The following is an 11,615-nucleotide window of genomic DNA, read 5'->3' on the forward strand; positions in this document are numbered from 1 at the left end:
ATTTCCCTTCACGTCAGGCCCGATGAAAATGGTTGGAGAGCACCCATCTCCGGTTACAGCGGCCCAAACCATCATCTATGGCGGGTGCTGCTCGTATGAGCGGTCGGTCAAATAAATCTTTTCGTTTATAAGCCTACTCGTTTATAACGAGTAATGGTGCGATAAACAAAAACTTTTTTTACATTAACATGCTCGAGCTCACAATCGCAAATTTAGTGCAATCACACTATTACGTTTGAAACCTATTACTGATTTTCTTTTTTCGCGTTTAATCTCGGCAAAATGCTTCCGCGCGCTTGTAAACAATACTCTGGACTGACATTTAGCCAACTAACAAACAGCTGAAGCTGAAGTTGGTTACACTTCGAGTGCTGGACCCTATAGACAAGCCTTCAAACGAATGGGCCATTCAGCTATTGCGGCCCGCACGGTTTCCATGGATATGCTCGAACCAAAGATTGTTTGAGAATCTCCAAATTTCTGTGAGGCCTTCGAAAGGCCGTGCCCTCCAATTCTGACCACAAACTCTAGTCCAATGGATTCAGATCTGGGCATCCAGACGGTCAATCTTCTGCGGCTATGAACCCAGGATTATTGTTTTTTAGCCACTGTTGGGTGGTTTTTGCCTTATGGGCTGGAGCAGAATCTTGCTGGAAGATCCAATGCTCTCCATTGAAGAGAGCACTGCTCAATAGCTTTACCACGCCTTCTTAGACATTTTTCTGGTACATTTTTACCCCGGCCTTAACCTCTTTCTCGCAGAAATGAAAAGATGTAACACCTTTACAAGACACTCCCCACCCAACCATTACGGTAGCTGGATGCTGTCCACGCTAAACTCTTGGAACAACATTTTTTACGTCTTTAGAAGTTTTGGCATAGATTTGGTCATTTTGCTTATTAAAAACTTTTTCAACAGTGAAAATTGTCTCATCTGTGAGTCTAGTTTTCTTCAAGCGCGTTGTCAAAAAATGACCAGCTGAGCGACGGAAGGCTTTCATGTGAGAGTAATCTCTAATTAGTCTTGATACGGCCCGTATCGATCTTTATCTCTATCTCTATCTCTATCTTTTTCTTTATCTTTATCGTTATCTTTATCTTTATCTTTATCTTTATCTTTATCTTTAGCTTTATCTTTATCTTTATCTTTATCGTTATCTCTAGCTTTATCTTTACCTTTATCTTTATCTTCATCTTTATCTCTCTCTCTATCTGTATCTCTATCTCTCCTTATCTTTCTCTATCTTCTTTGTCAACGTATTCATATTCACCATTTCCCTGCTTTTAAGCATTTAAATTTACTTTCATCTTTACTTTAAAATTTATATTTATTCTTGCACTTTTATTTTATTTTCATTTTTGCCTTTATCCTTTTTTCATCTTTGTCTCTATCCTAAATTTTATTCTTAAACTAATTACTACTTAACTCATTTCAGTGTCAAATTTAGCATCAATATTAAAACATACATTTAGGAGTCATAAGGCATAACTGTTTATTCAAGCTTTCTTCGACCAACTTTTTACTCTCAACTTATTCAACTGAAGAGGGTAGCGGAAGAGACAACAAGAGAAATATTAATCAGCTGCTAATAACATACATCCCCACTTACTGTTTGTTTCCTGGTTTTCTTTTTTTTGTTTTTGTGTTACTTACTATTCTTTCATTTCACTCATTCATGACTAAAGTACATATTACGTGCCTTGAATGTAAACAAATAACAGATACTCCAATGCGGTCGGTCTTCCTTATTTTCTGCTTCACACATTCTTCACTAATCGGAAAGACACCCTTATCAGTTGTTTTCCACCCTTTTTGGATTGGGTTACCTAACACCCATACCATTTAGGCCGACTTTTGATTGCGCAGCAGCAAATCTGAGTGTCAAGACCACCGATTCTCGGCGAAGCCAAGTGAGGCAGAGTATAGCACAACGGCATTAAGAAAGAACTAAACGTCAATCTAACAACACAACTGTGAACATTAAGTTTTTCTTCTAATTTCGCCTATTGTATTTCATTCCATAGTTTTTCGCTTTTTAAATACAATATATAAAACTAACTAAAACAGAATAAAAAAAAACAAGCAACAACCGCACAAAAGTAACTGATTTAAGAAAATAAACGAAGAGAATATGCAATGCATTCACCTATAAACACTTTCGAACTAAACGAGCGGCTACTGACCACAGTACAGACGGGCAACTTTCATGGTGTGCTCGATTGTCTGATGGAGGGTGCCAGGGCAACCATTGTGTCCACTATTTGCGGACGCACAGCTGTTGGTACTGCGGCGCTGGTTGGTGATGCCGAGATCCTCGAGCTGTTAATACAATCCTGTGAAGAACCTGACTTGGATATATTTAACAGAAGTGAGTATTAGTGAGTGTGTATGTATATTGCAACATATATGTATATGTATATGTACGTATAGAAAAAATCGATATGTGTATCAAGTAGTCCATGCAACTCATCAAGCAATGAATTGTTGCAAATATTTATTTGTTCACAACGCAGTGGCGATTGAACGGGTGGAAGCTAGAATTCATAAGGAGCCCACCACTAATCCGTTGTGATGATGTGCGCTCAGGAATACGACCATATGGTTTCTCAGCACCTAATAAGGATTTACATATAATCCACCATTCACTCAAGAAAACAAAGAAATAGAAGAAAACTTATGAATTTTAAAAGCCGCAAAAGGTTTTTTCTAGAAAATAAAGTTTCCTTAGGTGGGCTCGAAGTTAATATTTACAAAATGTAGAAATTTCCTTTTCTTTGCTCTGGTCTTAATAATACTTAAAGCCGGGCTTCTTCTCCAATTCGGAGTGCGTGACTTGGTGTGGTCTGGCAAATGGAGGAGACAAAGTTGTATATGTCCACGAAACGGCACTTGAGGCACTTTTTCATGGCAGAGATGCATTCAGGGGAGATGTTTTCTACCATTTTGATATTTTGCATTTGTGATGCGACAGAAACATTCAAACGTGGGTTTCATGCTGTTGGCAGCATTACTAATGACCATAAGTGCCGGCTACTAGAAACGGTAACAAAAGTCAGTAATATTTCTGATAATAAAATAACCGGTAATGTGGAAAATAAATTCGCTAATCCAAAATTACTGCGTACTTAGGTTAGAATTTTCGCCAAGAGTAGTTAAGCCGATTTAGGAAGGACAGAAAAAAACATTATTGCGATCCAGTGCAGAATTTCAATGGCTTTTAACAATAATGCAAATTTTTCAGTTATCGCCATAGTTTGAATTTATTAACAACGCAAAATTTAAATACTTGTGTGAAATGACAAACAGTGGTATTGCACTAATTCTAGTAGAAATAAGAGGTTTCATATAGGGCGGCTCCTTATCGAATGACTTCTTTGATGGGCTTTTATGGAACATTTTTTGATAAATCGCTCAACTAACACAACAACAGTGCACTCGAGTCTTTGGAACCAGTATTGAAATCAATAATAGCGGGCGGCCGCCGTGGCCGAATGGGTTGGTGCGTGACTACCATTCGGAATTCAGAGAGTGAGCGTCGGTTCGAATCTCGGTGAAAGATCAAAAAATTAAGAAAAAGTTTTTTCTAATAGCGGTCGCCCCTCGGCAGGCAATATTCAACCTCCGAGTGTATTTCTGCCATGAAAAAGATCGTCATAAAAAAATATATTTGCCGTTCGGAGTCGGCTTGAAACTGTAGGTCTCTCCATTTGTGGAACAACATCAAGACGCACACCACAAATAGGAGAAGGAGCTCGGCCAAACACCCAAAAAGGGTGTACGCGCCAATTATATATATATATATATCTCATGCAAATAAGTGTACGGAGTAAGCTACTGAACTGTAAAGAATGATCAGACGAACAACAACAGCATTTCATATCTGTGCGTGAGAAAGATATATGGACTTTTACTTCGGAAGATTAATGGCAAGCAGCACACCCTACATTGCCAGAATAGCTATGGCTTTATTGAAAACAAAATTTTTTATAGAGAAATTTCACGTTTGTGAGGTGAATTAGCCTCTAGATGGATTAGTTTAAGATCATGAGACTATTTTTTGGTGGCCTTCGTAGCCAAGTGGGCTTGTATGTGACTGCTATTCGGTTGCCTCGAGTTCGAAAAACCCACAGTGGCCAACCTCTGAGTGTATTTCTGCTATGAAAAAGGTTCTCATAAAATTAATCTGGCATTCGGAGGCGCTATAAACCTATTGGTCTCTCCTGCGGAACAACATTAAGACGCTGACACAAATTGGAAAAAGAGCTCGGTGAAACACCCAAAAAAGAGAATACGTGCGAAGCCACGAACCACGGAAGGCTTCAAAACCATTTACCGTCATTTCAATGGAGGCATGAAATAAAGTTCTTACTGAAGTCCCTTAGATTAGGTAGACCTGGCTGGCTGAAAGCCATCACCTAATATATTTTGGTCCTTAGTGGTACCCGCTGGAGCTTGACCCTTACGCTTCCTTGTAGTAGGCTTTTTGTAATAAGCCTGCGCCTTTTATGAATCTAAGTAAGCTCTGAAGTTCTAACCCCGAGGTACATTCTAATCTCTCATATTGTATTAAATATTTCATTCGGGTTCTAGCTAATGCAGGGCAAGAACATAGAAGGTGTTCAAGAGTTTCCCTCTCTTATAGATCATTGCAAAATCTGCAGTTATCTTTGTTTGCAATTCCCATCTTGTATGCGTGTGCCGCTAACAAATTGTGGCCTGTCAGTATACCTACGATAGTTCTGCTTTTCTTTCTAGACAGGGCTAGTACGAATCTGACGCCTGTTTATCCATGTTTTCATGTCCGCAGCAATGCCATTGTAACTGAAGTCCCTTACTTTCCCTTCATATCATGTTGTGAGAGCATTTAGGAATACTTTGTTTGGTAAATTGGATAGAAATTAGAGCTGGCCTCAATCGCGAGCGTGAAAAATAGAGTTTATTCTTGAGCAGGTGGGTAGGTGAAATGGTTTTGATAACATTGAGACGCCCAACAGGCAGATATCTACAGCCAACCAGAACTGTTGATGTAATGGAGAGGATTTATTGCATTTAGGTTGGCGCACTGCACCAGGCCCTCGGAGAAAGGAGAAGAAAGGAACACCCAGTGACCCTAATCGTCTAGCTGCCAAGCCCGAACATTTACAGAGAAAGTGCTTAATAGTCTCCTTTTCTGAAAGGTACCAGCTTCTGCAATGGGGGTGAAATGGTAACTCCAGCTGTTTCCACATGTGCTCCGATCGTCCAATGACCGGTAAACACAGCTACCTGTTTGCAAATTGAATGGCGTGGAGTCCCCAGAACTTTCTGAGTCCTCCATCTATTGTACTGGGACCAACAGGTATTCGAAATAGCACTTAAAGAAATGCAGCTCCATATTTTCAGCGCTTTTCTAAGAAATGAGTTGTGCAATTCCAGTCAGTTCTGCTTGGGCAATAAGTCATTGATTTTATTCCTGTTCTAAAGTATGACCTAGGACTTTTAGCATTGTTCTTTATCTTGCATGGATATTTTTTCATTCGCTTTATTTCTATTAAACGGATGTTATTAACATCATAAACTTTCTTCTCTTTATATTCTTATACCATTGCATTCTGTTTTTTTTTTTCTTTCATCGACTAGACCGTTCAAACTCGTTTGGCGAAATGGAAACGGAGTGCACCCCAGATGGTATGGATAATCTAGAATGGGAGGATGAATTCATTGAAAATTGCAACGATTGTGATCAAAGTGGTGCAGAAGATGTTGCCCAGGATGCCGAGGACACTTCCCTCTACTACTATTATGCCAAAACGTTCGAACGTACCGGTGCCATTATCACCCGCATGAATGAGCCCTACGCAATCTCGCCTACTTGTGGCCACCAACAGGATACTCATCGGGTAGATGCTCTTCTGATGACACCTCTGCACTATGCGGCCGCATGTGGGCATGTGGAGTGTGTGCGTATACTGATTTCGCATGGCGCAACATTGGATGCAGTCAATAGTGATGGCTATACACCACTGCACGTGGGCGTGGCATATGCTGAAGTTGCGCACCTGCTTCTCAAACATGGTGCTAATCCGAATTTAAAAACACTCAACACGGGAGAGACACCTTTACACTTGGCCATAAGGAATCATTCGGCGGCAGTGGTAAAATTATTCGGCCACATTTGTAGATTAATTACATTGTTTGTTTTACAAAAAAATACGCTTATCTTTTAAGGCCAATATTATATTGCAAACGAATGCGAATATCAACGAAACGGATGACATCGATCAGACGCCACTGATGTGCGCCATTATCACTGATCTGGATAGCGTTGCGGTCACACTTATCGAACGCGGTGCCCGCATCAATTTGCAGGACAAGGAGGGTCGCAGCGCTCTTTACTATGCCGTACTGCAGAACAACGTGCCACTGACCATACGATTGTTGCAGCGGGGCGCTCGCCGCATCACTTCCCATTACCTGCTGCATCATTGCGTGCGTCACAACATGTCCGACATGGCAGAGACGTTGATAAGTCACGGCGACAGCTTGAATGTGCGCAACAAAGATGGCGTTACACCCATTCTACTCGCGATACTCAGCCAGAAGACCGACATGCTGGAGTTATTGTTGCGTGTGGCTGCTGTGCAGCAATCGCAAGGTGCTACAATAGTCGACTGTGTGGAAAATGAGCTACTCATTGCTGTGCAATACATCGACACCGTGCAGGATTTCAAACCGATCGCCCGCATACTGTTCGCGCACAGTGAAGGCAGGTGGATGTCGGCGTCGTTTACTTCCCTTTCATGGTCGTGTTACATTCCCTATTGTCAGACGCCGTTGGCACGTGCAGTTATGCTAAACAAATTCGATATCGCTGAGTTTTTGGTCAAAGAGGGAGTGGACATATATCAGGTGTGTCGCGATCATGTTGTGAATAATTTGCGCGCCACGAGTGTTGGCGGCTGTTTGGAATTCGCCAAGTTGTTGGGTGAGCACTAGACGCCAAAATAACACTATACTAGGTTGTTCAATAAGTTTTGCGTTTCGATGAGAAAAACACGATTTTAAGGTTTGAAATACACTTTCAATATTCAGTATAGTCCCTGAACCTCAGGACACTTGTTCCAACGAGACTCCAATTTATGAATTCCATCCCTGATGCGAGAATCTGGAATTCCAGCAAAATACGCTTCCACAGCTGTTATGATCCCATCATTTGATGAAAAACGTTTTTCACACATGATTTTGTTTAGGTCTGAAAGCAGATGGAAGTTGCTAGGGACAAAGACTGGTGAATACAGTGGACGTTCCAACAACTCGAACTTTAATTCATGGATTTTAGCTATTGTCAAAATGCTCTTGTGACACGGTGCGCTGTCCTGATGAAAAATAATTTTAATTCTTTTGCAAACTGAATTTTTTCCGTCAGCTGGTCCAAAAGTTTGCCATAATATTCAGAATTTATTGTTTTACCAGTTTGCAAGTAATGCATACAGCAAAATTCCTGTCACATCAAAAAAAAAAAACGGATGCTAACGCTTCTTGGCCGATTTCTGGACACAAACCCGTGCAGAGCCGAAGAACCAGACTCACACCACTCTTTAATCTTTTGTTTTGATTTAGAATCATGAGAAGAGACCCAAGTCTCATCCATAGTGATGAATCGACGCACTAAATCCAGTTTATCTTCTTGAAAATGCTCTAAGTGTGGCTGAGAAAGTAGCATTCGAATATGTTTTTGTTTCATTGCTAGCGCGAATGCGGCACCCATTGTGCACACAGCTTTTTGAAGGCAATACTTCAGTCAAAATATTGCTTACACTGCGCAATCAGATGCTTAGAGCTTCTACTAAATCTCTTTCGGTCACTCGACAATTTTCCAATACGATATTCTGTATTTTTTCTACGATTTCTGGTGTTGCTTGGATCATCTTCAAGGCTTGCAAAACCACGTTTGAACTCAGTAACCCTTCTTACGACTGTACTAATGATAGCGAAAAGACCTTATACACTTCCAACATTGGTTTATAAGTTTCCTTTGCTTTTAAACCTTCCAAAAATAAAAATTCAATCACTGCAGGATACTTGATTTTTTCCATTGTAGAAAATGCTGTGACACATCGAACCAAGAATGAATTGACAGTTTGAAGTGAAACTTCGCATGCGTTCATATGAAGAGTGACCAACATAACAAAACAAAAAACAAACAAAAAAAATAGGCTAGTAACAACGTCCTCCCTTATCGCATCGCAAAATTTATTGAACAACCTAGTACATATGTATATATATTTTTTTAATTTGGATCTCTTTCCAGTTCATGCTGATTTTAAATTCCCTTGCCTGCGCCCCCCATTCCCAAACAATTGGACCACCGAGCGTCGTCACTTCGAAATGGAAATGTTTCGCCTGTGTGGTACACCTCTATCCCTTCAATCGCTCGCTCGCATTGTGATAAGAAACCAACTTATAAGCCTACTTAATAGTTCGGTTGCTGTGAGGCAACGATATCCAACAACGAAGCGCGAGTCAAGTTTGAGGCGAATGATCAATTTATTGGGAATACCAAAGATTTTACAAAAATATTTATTCGAGTTCGATGATTGCGCATCTGTGATGAAAAACGCTTGCAATATGGATGGTGGAGGTTAGCAAGGTAATAAGTAAGGCTGTAGAATTAGTTTAAGGCAGTAGATTATACATTTATTTTAAGGTTAAATACGGCTTCAGAGTGATATTTGTATGCAAATCCAAATTAATATATATTGCCAATATTGACGTTGTTATCCGCAAAAGTCTGAAAGGGTGCAAAGTTGGGCAGCCTCTAAGACTTAAGAGTCTTAAGTAAATAATGGCCGACCCATTTAAATATATTTTGTGGCATAATTTTGCAAATTGAAAGCAAATTGGTATTGCCGTCGTTCGTATCGTAGAATCTTTTCGAAACCTACAGTACAAAAGCCTTAAATGCACGAATCATGGCGATGGTGACTTTTAATACCAAGCAATCATATCCGTATGTAAAACGGACCCGAACAATTTAGTTCTGTGTTAATTACTTTAAAATTAGTTCATTGGCTTGATCACCTCAATAATATTTTTAAAACAGTCATAATTATCAAAACAAAACCAATTAGTTAAAGTTATCACAAGGCAGATCTGTATATGGCTGTAGCGACAGCAAAGCTGCGCTCATGGCCTTAGACAGCTCTTCAACCACTTCAAGGGTAGTCGAGTACTGTAAATCCAGCTTAAACTATGTCGGTAGACATAATGACCTGATGTTAACATGGGTATCGCGGGTAACGAGATCTCTGACTCTTTAACCAGAATGGGTTCTGAGGCCAACTTCCTTCACTAAGCAGAGGGGACTGTTGGGCTGATGGCGGGCCACTTTCTATAGGCAAAGCACATGGTGGGCATCTCAGGCAGTGCCCTCTGCCTGATACTCAGATTTCTTCGGAAGTCGAGCAGATTTAAAGAAAAATTAAAAAGGAAATCCGAGTGCAGTACAATGGACTTAATGTTGACTGAGTGCTGTATTTGCTAGTCTGTCCCGACAAAAAAAAGGCGGTTCCTTCTAATCTATGCCTATTTTATAGTGGCAATGAAAAACTTAAAGCCCAATACCAGGTTTTTTTAAATTTTAAACAATTTACGACCATATTTAGATTAAAATTTTTTTTTTAAGTCGGAAAAATTTGTTTGAACTTTATGATTTGCGAGTCAAGCTGCAGTAAATGGTGCCGTACCTTAGTCATGACTTTAAGCATAGCAATCAGCTTCCCTGTTAAGCACATGGACATTACTGAAACGATTATAGTTGCCGCACCATAGCGTCGTAGCCATAATCGTAACCGTCGTATCTATTGAATTTTGGTTTTTTCCCCTAACCGTAGGCAGCTGCGAAAGACTTTATATTATATTTGTTTTGATATTTGCGATAAAAATTTGAATATTAGAAATGAACGAGGAAAAATTAATTTACTTAGTGGAAAATTATCTGTGTTTTTATGACAAGATGCAAATGTTGTCATTAATTCTATTTCAATATCAGCTGTTTATAGTCACGGCACGACTAATCGACAAATGCTGTAATGTTACGGCTATGGCGTTATGGCTACGGCACCACTAATTGCAGCTTTACTTTTAAGTACAAACTCTGAAGCCGATTTTATGCGATTAATATTTTTGAAAATTACACAAAGTATCTACACATACAGTCTGATACATAAGAGCGTGGTCACTGTTACACGTAGATAAAAAATCAGAGCGTACTTAGTCCTTCATACTTATAAGTCATCTATCTGTCTGTTTTGTAAAAAGTCAGCTATCTGTCAAATTTAGTCCTCAATTGAGTGGTTTTTCGAAATGAGTGCTGTTTACGCCTCGCGATTTGAGGCAATTTTTCTATGTTTGCATGGAAAAGGACCCAAATTAACGCAAATTGCTGCTGCGAAATATATGGGAAAGTCGAAGCAGTTCGTTAGCAAGTGGATAAATCGCTATAAAAAGGTCAGTAACGTTGATGATTTTCCTGATCGCGGAAGTGCAAGCAAAGTCACAAAAAAAAGACGAAAAAAAAGATTATCGCATTGTTCTCGAAAGATCCAACTTTGACTTTACGTGGAGCTGCTGTGAAATTGAAAGCAAAAGGTGTTCACATATCTTACGGAACGATTCGCAGGCACTTGCTTGCCAATAAAATGAAATATCGCAGTACTTTGGAAAAACCAAGTGGAATGGGCGAAGAAAAACTTGGACGTAATTTTTTCTGATGAATCCTCCTTCTGGGCATTTTGGAGCATCAAACACGCCTGGACAAACTCCACCAGTAGGATGCTTCAATGGACTGTTAAACACCCCGTCAAGGTCCATGTTTGGGAGTGCTTCTGAAACAAAGGTTTCGGTACTTTGTTCTTATTGACTGAGAATTTAAATGCCGAAAAAAATGAATAAAATATATCAAAAGGCTTTGTTACCATCTGCTAAGCAATGCTATATCAAGAAAAATGAGAGCTGGATCCTTCAAGACGACAACGATCCGAAACATCGGAGTCGAGCGTGTAGCGAGTGGAAGACGCAAAACGGAGTGGTCACTTTAGATTGGCCATCTCAGTCACCGGATGCAAATCCCATAGAAAATGTGTGGGCTCTGATGAAAATGCAGCTTCGCAGATGCAAGCCATGTAATTTAGATAAACTTTCTCGACAAATTCGGAAAATTTGGAGGTCTCTTCCGGTAGAATATGCAGAAAAACTAGTGAAAAGTATGCCCCAACGGTGGTAGGCCATAATTGACAATGCAGGAGATTGGACTTGCTACTGAGGTATTTGCATTGAGTATTGACGGCCAAATTATCAATAAATTTGCAAATTTTCGAAAAATCAATTGCTGTTACTATTTAACAGTGGCCACGCTCTTATGTAACAGACTGTACATACATAGGTACGTACTTATGTACATATGTTGCATAACTTATTGTAGGATTAGCATCGGCACAATTGAAGTGTTCCTTAGGTAGCCCCCTTTATTATGATATATAGAGGTACTCCAATTCAAGATTGCATTTGAAATAAAAAAAAACAAAAAAACAAAAAACGTTAACAGAAAGAAAAGAAAATTGTTATGAAAAATGTG

At 39.7% G+C, this 11,615-nt stretch overlaps 1 protein-coding gene across 1 annotated transcript; it reads left to right on the top strand.

The window, feature by feature from the left end:
• Positions 1-1,220: 1,220 nt before the first annotated feature.
• LOC128864987 (poly [ADP-ribose] polymerase tankyrase-1) lies at positions 1,221-8,726 on the top strand. Its single transcript, XM_054104819.1, has 4 exons — positions 1,221-2,369; positions 5,621-6,135; positions 6,209-6,965; positions 8,292-8,726. Exons 1-4 carry the CDS (start codon positions 2,138-2,140, stop codon positions 8,624-8,626), a joined length of 1,839 nt encoding a protein of 612 aa, XP_053960794.1. The 5' UTR covers positions 1,221-2,137; the 3' UTR covers positions 8,627-8,726.
• Positions 8,727-11,615: the final 2,889 nt, after the last annotated feature.

Source organism: Anastrepha ludens, chromosome 5 (assembly GCF_028408465.1).
Source record: "Anastrepha ludens isolate Willacy chromosome 5, idAnaLude1.1, whole genome shotgun sequence".
Classification (NCBI taxonomy): domain Eukaryota; kingdom Metazoa; phylum Arthropoda; class Insecta; order Diptera; family Tephritidae; genus Anastrepha; species Anastrepha ludens.

Coding starts and splice junctions, on each gene's coding strand:
- LOC128864987 (XM_054104819.1), top strand. CDS start 2,138: ATGCATTCACCTATAAACACTTTCGAACTAAACGAGCGGCTACTGACC. Junction 2,370..5,620: donor CTTGGATATATTTAACAGAA/GTGAGTATTAGT, acceptor TTCATCGACTAG/ACCGTTCAAACTCGTTTGGC. Junction 6,136..6,208: donor GGAATCATTCGGCGGCAGTG/GTAAAATTATTC, acceptor TTATCTTTTAAG/GCCAATATTATATTGCAAAC.